Source organism: Ranitomeya imitator, chromosome 1 (assembly GCF_032444005.1).
Source record: "Ranitomeya imitator isolate aRanImi1 chromosome 1, aRanImi1.pri, whole genome shotgun sequence".
Lineage (NCBI taxonomy): Eukaryota > Metazoa > Chordata > Amphibia > Anura > Dendrobatidae > Ranitomeya > Ranitomeya imitator.
The window spans coordinates 889313211-889333330 of record NC_091282.1 but is presented as its reverse complement, the minus strand read 5'-3'; the positions used below and the strand labels follow the sequence as shown (position 1 = coordinate 889333330).

At 41.7% G+C, this 20120-nt stretch overlaps 1 protein-coding gene across 1 annotated transcript in view; it reads right to left on the bottom strand.

Moving 5' to 3' along the window:
• Positions 1-20120, bottom strand: part of PDE6B (phosphodiesterase 6B) — a 127750-nt gene that overhangs the window by 48699 nt on the left and 58931 nt on the right. Inside the window, exons 9-15 of the mRNA XM_069745708.1 lie at positions 19471-19620; positions 19114-19257; positions 18387-18452; positions 8849-8995; positions 7753-7860; positions 7436-7545; positions 2333-2420 (exon numbers count right to left, since the gene is read on the bottom strand). Coding sequence (XP_069601809.1) covers positions 2333-2420; positions 7436-7545; positions 7753-7860; positions 8849-8995; positions 18387-18452; positions 19114-19257; positions 19471-19620 — 813 coding nt within the window. The remainder of the gene's footprint in view (positions 1-2332; positions 2421-7435; positions 7546-7752; positions 7861-8848; positions 8996-18386; positions 18453-19113; positions 19258-19470; positions 19621-20120) is intronic.

Here is a 20120-nt window from a genome sequence, read left to right as displayed (position 1 = left end):
AGCAAGTGCGATTGGGGTGACACCTCTGAGGACTGGAGTAGTTGTGATTTTGAAGTTGACATGGGGGAGAGCTCACTTGAACGAGCACTTGATATCCGTTGAAGCACCTGCTGTTTTTGTGCCTCACCTGGAATTTTTAGCGATGCTCGTAGCGATGGTCGTAAGAAAGGGATCATATCAGATTGTCCACGAAAAGAAGTAGACATCTTACTTTGGCTGGAAGATGGTCTTTCTTCTGCAGATGTTACTGTTGCTTTATCACTTACCCCACGGACACAACCTTTTTTTCTCTTTCTAACACTCCTATTCCCGTTTCCACCAGCAACAGGCTTTTTGCCACTCATTTTGGTGCTTAACTAATTGGCAACTCTGTATCTGTAGTTGTTGGCACAAAAAATGATGGATGAAAAATGAGCAGAGCTGAGTGGCCAAACTGTGGTACTAGGCCCAAAAGGATTTACTGGGTTAGATGCAGTAAAAATTTAGATACACAGGCGGTGTAGTTAGCTTCACAGGCGGGCTACTCCGCTGACGTGCAGACACTGCTCCTAGGCCCAAAACTATTTACTGGGTTAGATGCAGTAAAAATTTAGATACACAGGCGGTGTAGTTAGCTTCACAGGCAGGCTACTCCGCTGACGTGCAGACACTGCTCCTAGGCTCAAAACTATTTACTGGGTTAGATGCAGTAAAAATTTAGATACACAGGCGGTGTAGTTAGCTCCACAGGCGGGCTACTCTGCTGACGTGCAGACACTGCTCCTAGGCCCAAAACTATTTACTGGGTTAGATGCAGTAAAAATTTAGATACACAGGCGGTGTAGCTAGCTTCACAGGCGGGCTACTCCGCTGACGTGCAGACACTGCTACTAAGCCCAAAACAATTTCCTGGGTTAGATGCAGTAAAAACTTAGATACACAGGCGGTGTAGCCTGCTTCACAGGTGGGCTACTCAGATGACTACCAGACAATGCTACTAGCCCAAAAGAATTGGCTGAGCTAGATTACACCAAATGCTGTGACAAACACTTGCACAGCACTGGCACAGACCTGCCTGGCAAAAAGTGATATGAACTGCTGTAACCTACCCTGAAAAGGGCTGATATTACAGCTAGTCCTGACTCCCGACTCCCTAAACCTATCTCTCTAAAAAATTTGCTTGCAAAAAAAGACTCTTTGACTGTATAGCGCCCACAGAAGCAGCAGTGCCGTCTAACACTAAGCTGCAGCAGTGAGGAAATGGTGGCGACGGGGAAAATGGCTGGTTCTTATCAGGCAAGGGCATGTGACATACTCAGCCAATGACACATGCCCTTGCTTGTGTGCATCACATGCACATTGCTGTGTGTGTGTGTGCACTGCTGATAGGCTGAGAGACTGCACCGCCCCACTATAAATGCGGGAAAGAAAAAAAAAAGATCGGCGTTGTTTCAGCACAGATCTATCCCCGCCCTCCCCCCCCCCCCCGCCCACTATACACTGAAGCAGTCTATTAACAATGATAAAAAGTTTTAATGTGCAAATCAAGTTATGCTTTTGGTGAACGAACAGTTGTCGAACAGAAACTCGATTTTAAGCAAATTGTTTGAGTTCGACGAACGATTCGAACACCGCCCAAAACAGCTCGAATTTGAAATTGGCGAACAGTTTGACTCGAACACCGCTCACCTCTAATTCTAAGTACTGTAGGGTTTTGCTCACTCAGCTGTGGCTGAGGTAGGCACAGGAAGCAGTTTTCTTAAAAATGTCCAATCAGGTTTATTAAAAACTTCATAAACCTGCTTAAGCATAGGCAAAACCAAAGATAGCCTTCTCCGGCACAAAGTGAAAACAACTGTCCATTTGTACTGTGGGTTCGCCCACTCAGGTCAGTCTCTTTAGCAAACACACTGGAGGCATCCACTCCTCCAGTCATAGACCCTGAATGAAACACTTGGTCCGCTTTCTATCTTTCAAACCACGCCCCTGGTGTGGGGATAAGTGAGCAGTTATTCCCACCCATCTCTTTTGATTGCTCATAAAACCAGACCCTGAAATGCACTAATAACTCTATTTCAGCACTATATGTGCTGGAGCATGCTTTCTGAGCTCACATCACCAAAGCTACCAACCTCGATCGACGATCATACATATCTCTGCTCAATTACCTGTCTGGCAGCCATCTTACAGTACACAATGCTATTTAGTAAGATAATTGCAATATATTAAGGCGTTAAAAACTATGATGGGAGAGCTTCTTTAAGTTTTATTTACTAGATATCCCACATAACTCATGTTTTATTAACCTAGCTAACGTCTTAAAGGTAAAAAAAATGAAGCATAGTTTTATCACCTCATCTGCCAGTAAGACCTTGCCAAACTCCAAGTGATGTCTTTCCAGAATAGAGGATCCATGTAATTTTGCTAAAGGATGTTGAGATCTAAGGAAAACAACCAAGTAAGCTTAAAAAGGGGTTACCAACTTTAAAAAAAAAAGTATTTTCACATTGACATTTCACATAATAAATACAGATTTTGCATGTAAATTCATTAAAATACACTTGCTTTCATCACTTTATTATGATCATAGTCATTTTTGGGAGTAAAAGTTTTATTATGATACAACCCACACATCATCGTCCTGACGACAGTTATTAGTAAAAGCAAATGGTATAGTGATCATGAGCCATGACGATGTTTTTAATATGTTTACAACTCTGCAAGAAGTTTGTATGTTCTCCCCATGTTTGCTCCAGTTTCCTCCCACACTCCAAAGACATAATGATAGGGAATTTAGATTGTGAGCCTCATCGGGACAGTGCCGATAATGTATGTAAAGCGCTGTGAAATTAATGGCGCTATATAAGTGAGTAAAATAAATAAATAAACAAATACAATATTTAATTTACTGTAGTTGGAGCATAACAGATGATTCCATATACATGATCATTGCTTCACATGCTCTTTGTCAGACGTTTTTGTAACAATGTTGTTTTGTCTACTCCAAGTAGATATTGGCTGTCAGTAAATAAAAGGGAATGTTTATTGTATGTGTAAGGTGCCTGGGTGAGGTAGTCATGAGCAAGCTGCTACTTTTGCTCGCTCTGACACCCTAGAGACAAAATGTGTCCCTGTCCCGGTGTGCTGCTGTGTGCGGCTACCTTACACTTACTTGTGGCCCATAGGCCTCCACTGGCTGCATGTCTTCATCTTCCAGATCCTTCGTAGCGCACAATCCAGAGGACACTGAATTTGGTAACAGTCAAACTTTTACTTGGCAGCTTACAGTGATTACAATCAGAAAATATAAGGGGTGCTCACTGTTATGGAAGGTCCTCTGGAGAAAAATACCAGTAGATACACAGTTAGGGCCAGAAATATTTGGACAGTGACACAAGTTTTGTTATTTTAGCTGTTTACAAAAACATGTTCAGAAATACAATAATATATATATAATATGGGCTGAAAGTGCACACTCCCAGCTGCAATATGATAGTTTCCACATCCAAATCAGAGAAAGGGTTTAGGAATCATAGCTCTGTAATGCATAGCGTCCTCTTTTTCAAGGGACCAAAAGTAATTGGACAATGGACTCTAAGGGCTGCAATTAACTCTGAAGGCGTCTCTCTCGTTAACCTGTAATCAATGAAGTAGTTAAAAGGTCAGGGGTGGATTCCAGGTGTGTGGTTTTGCATTTGGAAGCTGTTGCTGTGAGCAGACAACATGCGGTCAAAGGAACTCTCAATTGAGGTGAAGCAGAACATCCTGAGGCTGAAAAAAAAGAAAAAATCCATCAGAGAGATAGCAGACATGCTTGGAGTAGCAAAATCAACAGTTGGGTACATTCTGAGAAAAAAGGAATTGACTGGTGAGCTTGGGAACTCAAAAAGGCCTGGGCGTCCACGGATGACAACAGTGGTGGATGATCGCCGCATACTTAATTTGGTGAAGAAGAACCCGTTCACAACATCAACTGAAGTCCAGAACACTCTCAGTGAAGTAGGTGTATCTGTCTCTAAGTCAACAGTAAAGAGAAAACTCCATGACAGTAAATACAAAGGGTTCACATCTAGATGCAAACCATTCATCAATAACAAAAATAGACAGGCCAGAGTTAAATTTGCAGAAAAACACCTCAAGAAGCCAGCTCAGTTCTGGAAAAGTATTCTATGGACAGATGAGACAAAGATCAACCTGTACCAGAATGATGGGAAGAAAAAAGTTTGGAGAAGAAAGGGAACGGCACATGATCCAAGGCACACCACATCCTCTGTAAAACATGGTGGAGGCAACGTGATGGCATGGGCATGCATGGCTTTCAATGGCACTGGGTCACTTGTGTTTATTGATGACATAAGAGCAGACAAGAGTAGCCGGATGAATTCTGAAGTGTACCGGGATATACTTTCAGCCCAGATTCAGCCAAATGCTGCAAAGTTGATTGGACGGCGCTTCATAGTACAGATGGACAATGACCCCAAGCATACAGCCAAAGCTACCCAGGAGTTCATGAGTGCCAAAAAGTGGAACATTCTGCAATGGCCAAGTCAATCTCCAGATCTAAACCCAATTAAGCATGCATTTCACTTGCTCAAATCCAGACTTAAGACGGAAAGACCCACAAACAAGCAAGACCTGAAGGCTGCGGCTGTAAAGGCCTGGCAAAGCATTAAGAAGGAGGAAACCCAGCGTTTGGTGATGTCCATGGGTTCCAGACTTAAGGCAGTGATTGCCTCCAAAGGATTTGCAACAAAATATTGAAAATAAAAATATTTTGTTTGGGTTATGTTTATTTGTCCAATTACTTTTGACCTCCTAAAATGTGGAGTGTTTGTAAAGAAATGTGTACAATTCCTACATTTTCTATCAGATATTTTTGTTCAACCCTTCAAATTAAACGTTACAATCTGCACTTGAATTCTGTTGTAGAGGTTTCATTTCAAATCCAATGTGGTGGCATGCAGAGCCCAACTCGCGAAAATTGTGTCACTGTCCAAATATTTCTGGCCCTAACTGTATAGAAAAATACTCCGGCACACTATGATTAAAAAAACAAATGGTACAGTTTCTTGCAATGTCCAAGGTTATATTTTATTGCAAGTCCGACACTCGGTGATCAAATAGTACAAGTTAATCAGGTAAATGAATCAACGTTTCGGCTTTTCCAAGCCTTTGTCAAGAAATACCTGTATCTTCAGTGAAGAGAGTATCCGGGATTCTTGCCACGGACTCGGTCTTCCCGGATACTCTCTTCACTGAAGATATAGATATTTCTTGACAAAGGCTTGGAAAAGCCGAAACGTTGATTTATGTACCTGATTAACTTGTACTATTTGATCATTGAGTGTCGGACATACAGTAAATTTTAACCTTGGAAATTGCAAGAAACTGTACCATTTGCTTTTTTAATCTTAAGTGTGCCGGAGTGATTACAATCAAACAGAAAAAGACGCCACTAAAACATGTTCGCACACCACCAATAATATGTATCAAAAAGGAAAAACTTTATTGGAAGCATAGTTAAAAACAGTTAAAACCAATACAAGCACCAGCTGCCCCCCCCCCAAAAAAAAAAACATGAGGCCTGTACACCACTACGTATGCTATATATATAACATCAAAGTACTAGCACATACAAAGAATATCACTATTGATATATACTGCAAGGGATCCAGAAATACACTGATATGAGGTAGTAACCACAAATAAGAGGCTTCAAAGCTCCATAGTATATACACAAATGGTCCTATGAACCCCTGACTGATGCATAAATTAAAGCCAAGAATTGGCACACCATTGGGGAACAGAGTAGAAAATAATAATGAAGCGGATGTACTCCATACCACCTTCTAATAAAGGCAGGAAACAAAGAGGTCTCACAAAGGAAAGGTGCCCCAAACAGAGCAATGTGCCGCCCTGTCACCCAATAATCACCTGTAATAGGGAGGGTGAGAACAGCAGCCAAAGGTAGCAGCCAAGAGTGTGACAGGCCCGGGAGGCAGCTGAACCCAACGCGTATCGCGGCAAAAAGAAGCCGCTTCGTCAGGGGACGAAGCAGCTTCTTTTTGCCGCGATACGCGTTGGGTTCAGCTGCCTCCCGGGCCTGTCACACTCTTGGCTGCTACCTTTGGCTGCTGTTCTCACCCTCCCTATTACAGGTGATTATTGGGTGACAGGGCGGCACATTGCTCTGCTTGGGGCACCTTTCCTTTGTGAGACCTCTTTGTTTCCTGCCTTTATTAGAAGGTGGTATGGAGTACATCCGCTTCATTATTATTTTCTACTCTGTTCCCCAATGGTGTGCCAATTCTTGGCTTTAATTTATGCATCAGTCAGGGGTTCATAGGACCATTTGTGTATATACTATGGAGCTTTGAAGCCTCTTATTTGTGGTTACTACCTCATATCAGTGTATTTCTGGATCCCTTGCAGTATATATCAATAGTGATATTCTTTGTATGTGCTAGTACTTTGATGTTATATATATAGCATACGTAGTGGTGTACAGGCCTCATGTTTTTTTTTGGGGGGGGGCAGCTGGTGATTGTATTGGTTTTAACTGTTTTTAACTATGCTTCCAATAAAGTTTTTCCTTTTTGATACATATTATTGGTGGTGTGCGAACATGTTTTAGTGGCGTCTTTTTCTGTTTGTTTTCAAATTATCTTTTGCCACTTGGGTCCGCACCCCCATTTTCTCTTATATGAATACTTAATATCAGAGTGCGCCAGCTTCTTATAAATTTTGGAGTGATTACAATCAGGCATATACAATAGGGTCCAATGGGCTACAGTCTTTCTCACAGGTACCGGACTTAACTTCAGCCCTAGTTCTCAGTCTGGGTAGAGCATCCCTCTTGATAACTTCTCTACCACTAGGAATTCTTCTCCATCACAAGCAGTGCACCCGGATTAATGTTTGCACCCGCCTCTGAGAGTTTGAGTCCATCTTTCCTGCAGTTCTGCAGGCTTACTGCACCCAAAGGCCTCGATTTCCATCTCAAGGATCCAAAGCCAACAGACAGATTTGCACAGAAGGGTTCTTTGCAATCCACAGCCTCGAGTAACAGGCTTACACTGCCCTTAGCAGGATATTGACTGTGGCTGCTGCTGTTACTTCACCACACTTTCTGTAACTGAACTTGACACTTCCTGAACTTTGCACTAACTCTCAGCTCACCCTCCCAAATCTGGGCTGTCCTTAACCCTCACACTGTCTCTGTGCCTGCTGTGTTACTGGGCAGACTTCACCTTTCACCTACATTCTAGACAGTGACATCTTGTGACTGTTAATTAGTACTGCAGTCCACAGGGAAAATAACACTTATCACAAGGAAACATATCAGGAACAAAACATTTTTCACATCTTACATAGTCTATAACACAGCAGCATTGATGTCTTCATGGGTGAACACTTAACAGTTGCAGTCATAATAGATAAAAAGTACATTACTTACTTCATCTGGTAGAGATTATTAGTTCCTCTGTGGTCTATATCATGACAAAATCCTGCAGTAACCATGGCCATGGCTTCTAGATCTGTATAATAGCGCTTTAATTTCCCAGTCTATAAACAAGGGAAAATACATTTAATAAGATTTTGATTTCTCTTATACGTCTACTAAAATTTACCAACATTTAAGTTATCTTTGCTTAAAATTGGACCAAAAACTGTTCTCACATCCTTCACAAAAGTTGTTATAATGATAATTCTAGGAATGCCACTCTATTAATTGCATGAAGTAAGCTACATATTGGCCAAACTGTGACATACCATCAGAAGTGTGAACATGGTTTGTGCAACATTGAATCCATGGCGCCAGTTGTGATAGGTGACCTTTCTGTATCCCTTCTTCATAGCATACATAAATCTCACCAGTGCCTAAATGATAAAGGCAGGTAATTAAAATCCTAATAGATAAAACTGGGCAGTCAAACTAATCTGAGTAAAAAATCCATAGACTTAGGATTTATGAAAAATATAAAGATATTGTCATTTAATTAGTAGAGATGAGAGGATCTTTTGAAATTCAAATTTGCCGGCTTTGCTAAAATTTCCCAAAAGATTTGATCTGTGGATTATAAATTTGCGGTAATTTCAATACTGAAAAACTTGTACTTGCTCTGAAAATAGAAGTGGGGGAGAGGAGTGAGACCACCCATCTGACCATAAGAGTTTACCCATTACAAGCGACAGAGAGGTCCCTGTTGATCACAGGAGCTTACACTTTACAGGTGTGAGAGAGGACACTGTTGACCATAAGAGCTTACACTTAACAGGTGAAAGAGACAGGACCTGTCTGACCATAAGAGCTTACAAACTACAGGCAAGGGAAAGAGAAGCCTACTGATCCTAAGTGCTTACTCTTTATAGGCAAGCGTGAGGACTCCACTGGTCAGCTAACATACTACAGAAGAGAGCGAAAGAGGACGCCACTGACCATAAGAGCATACACTCTACAGAAGAAAGAGACTCACCCAGTGACTCTGGAGATGGAAAATGATTCTGCAATACAAACTGTTCTCCACTGGGAGAGCTGATCTGTGATGACCCAGGTACTGACCATCACTGTAGGGCATTATGGGGAGGTCCGCACAGCAACGCAACATGACATTAGGCCCCTCTCTGAAGTTTCAGCACTATGGGAAATTGTTTGTTTTTTTCCTGCAAATTGAATCTCAAAATTATCAAATTTGTCTGAAACCATGAATTCCCAGACATTTAACTCTAATTCAGTCCACCATGGACTGATTCATTCATCTCTACTATTTAAAATTACTTAATTAAAAATAAATGTTATAAAATAATGATGAGGATAGAGATTGTAATCTAGAGCCATTTATGTTGTAGCTTAACTTTTGATTATTACCTCTGGAGGGATTTGAAACTTCTTAACCACCCCAAGTTCATAGTACATTTGGATTCCACATTTTACAAGATCTATTTCAGTGCAGTCAAAATCCGAGAAACGGAATTCATAAATTTCAAATTTGGTAGGTCCTGGCAATTGTGTTTTCTGGAAAAAGTGAGCAGCCATTTGGGTGAATGTTAATGTTTTCATTATGGTTTTAGGTACATTCTTAAAATTTTTTTACCATAAGTAACAGATATTTTGAGAGCATAAATATATAACATTTACATAGCAATACCAGTAAACCTTGCATTTTTATGAAAATATTATTCATACAGTTCTGCAGAGTGAACGTGCTTTAAAAAATAGAAGTGTTAGTTTATTTCTAACTATTAACAAAATGCAAACCAAATACTGTAAATAAAAGAGAAATCGAAATCAGATTAATATTTTGTTTGACCGCCCTTTGTTTTCTTCTAGCCACACTTGCACACAGCTTTTCATGGAACTTGGCATGGAGGTTCTCCAAACGTCTTGGAGAACTTATCCCAGATCTGTGGTCGAAGACTTGTGCAAATCCTTCTGTCTTTTCATGAAATTCCAGACACAATTTATAATGTTGAGTTCAGTGCTCTCTGGGGACCATATTATCACTTTCAGGGCTCCTTGTTATTTTTAATACTGAAGATACAGTTGTGTGAAAAAGTGTTTGGCCCTTTCCTGATTTCCTATTCCTTTGCATGTTTGTCACACTTAAGTGTTTCAGATCACCAAACAAATTTAAATATTAGACAAAGATAACACAAGTAAGCACAAAATACAGTTTTGTAAATGAAGGTCTTTATTATTAAGGGCCCTGTGTGAAAGTGATTGCCCCTAAACCTAATAACTGGTTGTACCACCCTTAGAAGCAACAACTGCAATCAAGAATTTGCGATAAATGGCAAGAGTCTTTTACAACGATCTGGAAGAATTTTGGCCCACTCATATTTGCAGAATATCAGAATTCCCCATAAGAACCCCATTTTACAAACTATACTTCTCAATAAATTCATCCAGAGGGGCAGTGATCATATTGATACCACAGGTGTGTCACAGAATTTTATACCAATTGTCAGTGAAGAAAAAATAATTCCATTTTTACCACCAGAATTTTGTTTTGGCCCCAGATTTTACATTTCCACACTGGGAAATGGGTATAAATGGCACCAAAATGTGTCCCACGATTTCTGATAAATGTGAAAAATACCACATATGTGTCTGTATAGTACTGTTTAGACCACATGGTGAGACTCAGGAGGAACGGAGCACTATTTGCCTCCTAGAGAGCAGATTTTCCTAGAATAGTTTGCTTTCTTCATATACAGAGCCGCTAAGTGCTACGAGAACAAAATCACCCCTCAAGTGACCAAATTTTAGAAATTATACCCATTTAGGTAGTGACGATTTTGACTCCATGGGTATTTTCCAGAAACAAGCAGCACTGGATGTTGCTGGATGAAAATTGCAAACTGCCATTGCAGTGCCAAATAGTTGCAGTCACCAGCACATTGTAGTGCCTAGTACATTGTGGTGCCCAGCTCATACTTCTGGAGACATGCACCCATAAATTAGGCAGGATGTCATCGCTACAGAAATGCCAAACGTGTGGCCTCTAAATGTGGTTTAGGCACACTGGGGCTCAGAAGGGAGGGGGCATTTGGATTTGGGAGCGCAGAATGTGCTGAATTTCTTTTGGGGGCTCTACGCTTTTACAGAGCCTTTGTACTTTGTAACGTGGGAGCCTCCTATATTTCCATTAACAGATGACAGACCTGAGTGGGACCTTGCTTTTTTCGTGGATTCAGTTGAAGCTTTTGTTGGGAACATTTTACATAACATTTAGGATCACATTTATCCGGCACTCTATGCTAGCCACTTACATCAGGGTTTAAATCTAAGGCTGGCATCACACTACCGTAGAATATGGGCAACTGCTACGCGAGAAAACATTGCATAAGACTTGAACCAAAAATAAACTATAGGGCAACTCACATCACCGTTTATTTTCTTGGGCGTATTCAGAATGCGTGTAAAATCGCAGCATGCTGCGATTGTCGCCGAGACTCATACGAGACTCCGCAATGTAAGCCTATGGGTACGACAAAAAAATTGCACAGCACTCAGACCATGCAAGTGCTGTCTGATTTTTACGCACTGTTTTCCTTTAAAAAGCTGGCAATTCATGTGCCGCGTACAGTAAAATCACAATGACAGGTTAGAATAGAGGAGATATATAGATGTCAGTGACACACACATATGTTTGTATATATATTACATAGATAGATCAAAGAAACGCCGCCAATTCATCTGTCATGTGCAGTGAAATCACTGCAGGAGCCGACAAGATAGAAGAGATGGCTTGCACACGGTAAATACATATAGAATAGATAGATATACTGTATTATTATTATTATTATTATTTATTGTTATAGCGCCATTTATTCCATGGCGCTTTACATGTGAGGAGGGGTATACATAATAAAAACAAGTACAATAATCTTAAACAATACAAGTCATAACTGGTACAGGAGGAATGAGGACCCTGCCCGCGAAGGCTCACAATCTACAAGGGATGGGTGAGGATACAGTAGGTGAGGGTAGAGCTGGTCATGCAGCGGTTTGGTCGATCGGTGGTTACTGCAGGTTGTAGGCTTGTCTGAAGAGGTGGGTCTTCAGGTTCTTTTTGAAGGTTTCGATGGTAGGCGAGAGTCTGATGTGTTGTGGTAGAGGGTTCCAGAGTAGGGGTGATATGCGAGAGAAATCTTGTATACGATTGTGGGAAGAGGAGATAAGAGGGGAGTAGAGAAGGAGATCTTGTGAGGATCGGAGGTTGCATGTAGGTAAGTACCGGGAGATGAGGTCAAAGATGTATGGAGGAGACAGGTTGTGGATGTGTATGGATGTCAGTGACAAATACAATTAGTGCAGTATGTGTACAAATTACTGTACATGTATTTTATTAATAAAAGATTATTTTTCTGAAAAAAATGGCGCCCCATTACTAACCACATAGTCATGTTGTATAAAAACACCGACACCCGTTGAAAGAATGACACAAACTCCTTTAATAATCTTAATTAAACCATACTTACAACCTCGCTCATTCCCCCGATGCGCTCGTCAGCTGCAAAAGAATTAAAAAAACAAACAGCAATATTCCTCACCTTTCTGCAGAAATGCTGCTAATACATTTGTCCCATGATGGATCTAGCTCTGCTACATCTAGATGGCAGGCTGCATGGTTGCCTGATGCGACCATACAGCCTGTCATTCAGCAGACAATGAGCACCGTGTGCTCAGTGTTGTAACAACTCTGCTGGCATCACGGCATGGCCTCTCATCTCTCACACACCATCTTACCCACTTCTCCAGGTCATGTTGTGGTCTCTGTCTGCTGCCGGCTCCATGCTCCGTGTCTCTTGCTTTCTGCCTGCTCTCTGCATGCTTCCTGGCTGTGTGCATAGGGGGGCGGCACCAGAAATCTCTGGTTCTTATAGAATCAGAGCGCACCTGTCTAATGTGTTCCTGACCAATTACCAAGAGGCCTCCAGTATTTAGGGCAGCTCCACCCTGTTGACTGGGCCTGTGCAAACTGTCACGCTCACGCCCTGACTGCTGGGCGTGAGCCAGGGGGTTTGTGGCCCCACTGTGCCAAGAACCAAACTACCCTGGAAGAAGCGTGACTATGACAGCTGCCTTGGTCTTCTCTGGAGCCTCTGATGGTGAGGTCAGACTTGCACGGCAGGCAGCTGCCAGGCGCTACTCCAGGGTGATGTCTCGCTGTGGCTGCTGATCCCACTTGGAGAACAGGAACACTAGGACAGGTGTGGGCAGAAGAGCACGACTGAAGCTCTGACAAGTAAGCTGGCACAGCTGAGACACAGGGCTGGCAGAGACACAGGGCTGGCAGGTACGGCATAGACACAGGGCTAGCAGGTATGGCAGAGACACAGGGCTGGCAGGTACGGCATAGACACAGGGCTGGCAGGTATGGCAGAGACACAGGGCTGGCAGGTACGGCAGAGACACAGGGCTGGCAGGTATGGCAGAGACACAGGGCTGGCAGGTACAGCAGAGCCACAGGGCTGACAGGTACGGCAGAGACACAGGGCTGGCAGGTACGGCAGAGACACAAGGCTGGCAGGTACGGCAGAGACACAGGGCTGGCAGGAATGACAGAGACACAGGGCTGGCAGGTATGGCAGAGACACAGGGCTGGCAGGAACGGCAGAGACACAGGGCTGGCAGGTACGGCAGAGACACAGGGCTGGTTGTTGTGGTGTAAGAAGGAGCAGGTAGGGACCTGTTCACACAGAAAGTGCAGATACGGATATGAAGTATGAAGGAACAGGTTGGGACCTGTTCACACAGGAGGAGCAGGTACGGATACAAGCAGGAAGGTAAGAAGCTAAGCAGAGCAGAACCGCAAGGAATGCGGAGAGGAGCTGCAGCACATGGAAACACTGCGGTTTATATTCCGCAGTATTTCAATTCTTTGCGCGGATTCTGCAGCGTTTTACACCTATTCCATAATAGGAATACAAAGGTGTAAAAATGCAGGTGAAATCCACACAAAATCTGCATAAAATCTGCATAAAATCTGCAGATAATCCGCGGTGATTACCTGCGGATTCTTCAGAATCCGTGCGGAAAAATCCGCAATGGAATCCGCAAAATGTGCACATAGCCTCACAGAGCAAAGTGGTCCCGTGGCTAGAGATCAGTGACATCATCACTCCTGGTGCCAGCGCACACTGCAGAGCGGCCTGTGCAGGATGCTGACAAGTGACAGTAGGTATCATTCATTTATATCACTTTTTTTTTCATTTCTTTTTTACGTTAATTACATTGGAGTTTTGGTTGCTGACTGTGCAGACTGCAGTGTGTGACTGGTGTGGTAGTGCAGTTGAAAAAAACTCACCAGTAAGCAGTGAAGTGTCTATATGGGAACACTTTTGGGTGGAAGCACAGCTCCCGTATTGTGTCCTGACAGGCAGCTGCTGCTGTGCAGGACAACATCAGTGGTCAGGTGTCACATAGGAAGGTCCTGCTTCTGAACAGCAGCTGCCAGCCCAGGACACAGTATCTATATATATAATTGTCTAAGGGTTTTTCCGTCTGTCTGTCTTTCTGTCTGTCTGTCTGTCCTGGAAATCCCGCGTCTCTGATTGGTCGAGGCCGCTACGATGATGTCATAAAGGACGTAGACATCCAGCGTCTCTGATTGGTCGAGGCCGACAGGCCTCGACCAATCAGCGACGGGCACAGCGACGATGATGTCATAAAGGACATAGAAACCCCACGTTTCTGATTCAGCGACGGGCACAGTATCGACGTAGATGTCATAATGGTTGCCATGGCGACGATGATGTCATAAAGGTTGCCTCGACCAATCAGCGACGGGCACAGTCTGCCGCGAATTCTGGAATCATCATTGTCCATATACTACGGGGACATGCATATTCTAGAATACCCGATGTGTTAGAATCGGGCCACAATCTAGTTATATATATAGATAGATGTAGATAGATATATGTAGATAGATAGATATATATGTGTATATATATATATCAGCGACAGCAATCAGCGACAGGCACAGCATGGCGACGATGATGTCATAAAGGTTGCCTCGACCAATCAGCGACGGACACAGTCTGCCACGAATTCTGGAATCATCATTGTCCATATACTACGGGGACATGCATATTCTAGAATACCCGATGCGTTAGAATCGGGCCACAATCTAGTAAATTATAACCCTGAAGCCTGCTGCAGAGTGAGGATGGACGGCCATAGCGGAAGAACAGGAGAACATGCAGAGCGCAGGTCAGGTCAGTATAACACGCCTGACTGCTTCTGTCTCGGGGATTGCAGCCAACATTACAATAGATAACACAAGGCAGTGCAGGCTGCAGCGCTGCCAGGAAAAAGCTCACATTGCAGAACAGATAAGACAGATGCACTTATGTCTGCCTGTTCTGCAAAGCGAAGCACTGCCTTGTGCTATTTTAATGGTAAGCAAGCTCCATTGTGGAACCAGCAGGGGGCCCTTGGAAGAGTGGGGAGGCCCCAGGCAGCTGCCTGGTCTGCCTGTGCATAACGCCGGCCCTGCATACCTGCCAGCCCTATGTCTCTGCCGTCTGTGCCAGCCCTGTGTCTCTGCCAGCCCTGTGTCTCAGCTGTGCTAGCCTACTCATCTAAGTTTCAGCTGTGCTCTTCTGCCAGTCCTGCCTGATGCCCGCATTTGTCCTAGTGTTCCTGTTCTCCAAATGGGATCAGCAGCCACAGCCAGACACCACCCTGGAGTGGCATATGGCAGCTGCCTGCCGCACAAGTCTGACCTCACCATCAGAGGCTCCAGAGAAGGCCAAGGCAGCTGTCATAGTCACGCCCCTTCCAGGGTAGTTTAGTTCATGGCACAGTAGGGCCACAAACCCCCTGGCTCACGCCCACCAGTCAGGGCGTGAGCGTGACAAGTGTCTACCTGAGAACTCCTATTCCTTCTCTGAGTGCACCGTGAGAGTGACAAAATTCTCCTGCTCGTGGTGCCGTCAGACAGGTCCTACGAGTTCACAGCCAATGAACTCACTTCAACCTTCTGATGTCAGTACGAGCGCCATGTTTTGAAGAATATTTCCTTTGAATTGAATTGATGTGTAAATGACATAGAAAATTGCTCTATGTAAAAGCTCATGTTAAAATTGCATTGCAATCGGATAGCAATCGCACTGCATTCAGATGTAAATCGGATGCTAGGTGTGAAAAATCGAATTGTAGTCGCATGACACTCGCATTACACTCGTGCAACTCTTGGTAGGGAGACTCGGATCGATTTTTCATACGTTTAGTGTGACTCTGGCCTAAATCTTTGAGTGACATGATTCAGATGAAACCCTCAAGGGAACCAGTCACTATAATGAGGCTGCAGCATTACTCTGGACTTTGTCTGGGCTCTGTTCAGTGTTGTCCTTTTCAGAAGTGCACAAAACTGTGGCCAACCGTGCTTTTATGCATGCCTAAAAAGATGGACATCACCAAATCAAAGGCCAGACAGCATCCACAGTGCCTCCATCTGCCAATCTTCCACCAGGATTCCATCTGAATCACGTATTTCAGGGATTTACATGGAAGCCCGGTATAAGCACTGAGAGAAGAGCGCAGGATAAATGTGGGCCTAGCCTTACTGCGATCTTTGGGAGGCAGAATGAAAAAAAAATCAAACAAACAGGTGAAGAATTAGTTTTATTTATTTTTTATGCCATTCCTCGTGCGTTATAAGTGATTAGACAACTTTACTCTTCAGGTTGGTGCAATTGCAGTGATACCAGATTTTTGTGCTTTGCTGCTGTCACACACTAAAAGACACTTTTTATTGCAAAAATACGCTTTGCATCCCCATATTTACATAGCTAGAATTTTTCCATATTTCGTCTGACAGCCTTGTAAGGTCTTGTTTTCTGCGAGACGAGTTGACGTTATTATTGGTAACATTTTCGGGCACATAACATTTTTTAATCACTTTCTATTCCGATTTTTGGGAGGCAGAATGAACAAAATCCAGCAATTCAGGAATTTTTTTTTTAGTTTTTTTTATGCCATTCCGCATGTGGTAAAATTAATAAGGCAGCTTTATTCTTCGGGCCAGTACGATTACAGCGATGCCACATTTATATAGTTTTTTTTATGTTTTGGTACTTTTACACAATAAAACTTTTATAGGTTGTTTTTCCATCACTTTATTCTGAGAGCTATAACTTTTTTTATTTTTCAACTGACCAAGCTGTTTGATGGTCTGTTTTTTGTGGGACAAGATTAAATTTTCAGAGATAACATTTTTATTTACCGTACATTTGGCTGTTTTATTGCGTTTTATTCCACTTTTTGTTCATCAGCATGATAATAAAGCATAGTTTTTGCCTCGCTTTCTTATTTATTTCTTAACAGGGTTCACTGAAGGGATAGTGGGAAAGTTTTATAGGGCAGGTCGTTCAAGATACGGCAATACAAAATATGTGTACATTCTTTGTTTATTTTTATTTTTACATAAATAAATGTATTGGATTCATTTTTTTTTGGTTCTTTGATATTTTACAATTTTATTAACTTTTTCTACTTTTTACATTGTCCTTCTGCATTGCAGAGCGTTAGATCAGTGTCTCTCACACAGGGAGGTGGCATGTCAGCTTCTGCTCTGAGCAGAAGTTTACAGCCCACCATCCTTGGGTGACCCCGCTGTCATCTTTCGGTTCAGGGTCACCATGGAGACAGTCGGCATAACGCATTTGCGTTGTGCCAATGGGAGCACAGAGGGAGCTCCCTTCCTCTGCGATGCCCCACGATCTCAATATTAACAGCAGCATCAAAGGGGTTAAACACCCACGATTGGTGTTAGAACTGATTGTGGATGTTGCTGCAGGTTTTCAGCTCTCATACAGAACTGATACCTGCATTTGATTGCAGCTACACTCAACATGAGTCTGCGCGATCATTATACCTTATGTACATGGCGATTTGATGGGGCGCAATAGAGAAAATAAAACGCAAATTTGAATCACTCCTCTTTTGTCCCATTAAAAATAAAACAATGAAAACAAACATATTTGGTATTTCTGCATTCCCAAAAAATGAAAATGTTATGGGGCTCAGGAAACAACGACAAAAAAAAAAATCTTACAAATTTCCCCAAAAAATTTTCACCACTTAAGTAAAAACAAAACTATACATGATTAGTATCTGCGAACTCATACTGATCTGGAGAATCATGTTGTCAGGCCAGATTTGCCTTATAGTGAACATGGTAAATATAAAATCCCCAAAAAATTGTGAAATTGCACTTGTTTTGTAATTTCAACGAACTTAGAACTATTTTTCCATTTTCCAGTACACTATCTAATAAAATGAATGGGGTCATTTAAAATTACAACTCTTTCCACAAAAAAAACAAGCCCTCATACGACTATATTGACCCAAAAATAAAAAAGTTATGGCTCTTGGAAGAAAAGGAGGAGAAAACTAAAACCAAAAAATGGAGCATGGTTACTCAGAAACCTGACTATAATCCAACAAAATCCCTGATTATTTTTATTAAGATTTGGTGCGAATTTGAAAGCAAAGGGTGGTCACACCAAAAAATTGACTTCATTTACAATTATTTTTTAATCATTCACTTTCCCTTTTGTTAATTTATAAAAAAAAAAAAATTCTTCTTTTTTAAAGCATTGTTACTTAGTACCAATTTTTCCTCCCATACTTTTGCACAGTACTGTATGGTTTCTTCAGCCATGACTAAAATATCAGTAAAGAATAAGTTAGTTCTTATACATATGAAATTCAATTTTCTGATAAACGGGAGCTCAGAGTCACTGACTACAACCCGCTACTTTCTCAGCATGTGTTCCTATAGGTAAGTGATAGTTTGTAGTCAGATACTGAGCTCCTGCTGCCAAAATATATGTCACAAATTCCCGGTACAATAGAGCAGCATTTTATATTTTTAAGTATATTTTATACCTACAAGTAGTTTGGCAATTTCATCATCGTCACATTGTTCAATCTCCTTTCCAAGTTTTTCACGAGATGGCTAGAAAAAGACAGCAGGATAAAAGTTATGTAACTCAGCCAATTAATTAATCATGGAGGTCAAATATAACAACTGTTGAAATGTAACTCTGGGGAGGAACTCATTAATGCTTCCAAATATGCAACCATGGAAAAAGTTCTGTACTCGACAGGAGAGTAGAATTTGCAAGATACTTATGCCCATATTTCAAATGGTTTATGTTCACCACATCCAAGAATATCAGTAATAAAAATGTGGGTCAGAAAAGCTAACATAGGGATCCTCCTGGCTATAACTTAATGGCATCCAAAGGGCTAGAAATTTGGAACCGATACTTGGAGATGAATTTTGAATTTAATCACTTACCACTTTGGTCTATTGAGTTGGTTTATTTTGATGTTATGGCCTGTGTTATACAATGAGAACCTTAAAGTTTATGATGGAATTAAAGTTGGACAACTTTAATATAGATGGAGGGTGGGCTTTAGGTTAGCCCAATGAGTCCAAACTTGATATTGATAAAAGTAAGCAGTCAGACACCACGGCATCCCATTGTAAATAAAGCCTCATGAATATAGGAGGAACTATTATCATAATTGGAAGCATATAACATGATGAGAATGTGGTAGCCCCAGGTATACCTTATGTGGGCTACAAAATTCATAAAAACTATACTAATTACCAGGATATCTTGCATTTCTTCACTGTTACACTTTACATGGTACATAACCATATCTTGTGCAATGTCCTTGCGATTTTCCAACTTATTCATCTTGTCATAGGTGTCAGTGTTTAGAACAGACCAGCCCAGAAACTGTGTCAAAGACTGTAACAACAATTACACTGAATCATTAGTAGGGAACAGTTTGAAGTTACTATGAATTCAGGATTGGACTTCAGATTTAAGCTGTAGGCATAAAACTGATGAATATTTTAAAATACAGCCATTTGCTAAACTGCATCATTTGTCGATTAAACGTAGGGGCCACTTTTAAACAGGAACAGTAAAATTATGAGGGTAACCTAACAAGTTATTTACCTCCATTAATGTTTCGTCCATTTCATCAAAAGGTTTTCCATCCTTCCTGTTGTAAAAGGTGGCCACACCAACAATTTCTTCTTTTTTGTTAACAATAGGCATTGACAGAACATTTTTAATAAGCCAGCCAGATTCATCCAATGGTTCTTTCTTGAAAACAAATTCATAAATAACTGACAATATAATGAGTAGGTAAGCTGGAATAGAATGTGGAGCTTTAGAAACTGGAACCTGCATAGTCATGTTCTTAGAAAGAGTTTTTCAATTGACAAAACCCTTTTACAAATAGGGAATTTGGGAGTTAAAGGGGTTGTTCAGACTTAAATGAAACATCTGCAATTACTCTATGTAACCACGGTCATGTACTTGCAGTAACATGCCGACTAGTCTCACCTGTTTTCTATCAATAGAAGAAAACTGAGAGAAGCAAGTTTAGTTGACACATGACCGCAAGAATGCAAATTGCATGGATGCGTTCACAAAACCACCAACAAACACAATGACTTTAGAGGAATCGTGACAGTGTATGAATATCACACTGTCACAATTCAGTGGTCTGCAATCATAATGAGTGACTACAGACAAATGGGAGGCAATTGCTCTGAACTGCACTCTCTAGAGCACAATTAACCAAACACATTAGATTAATG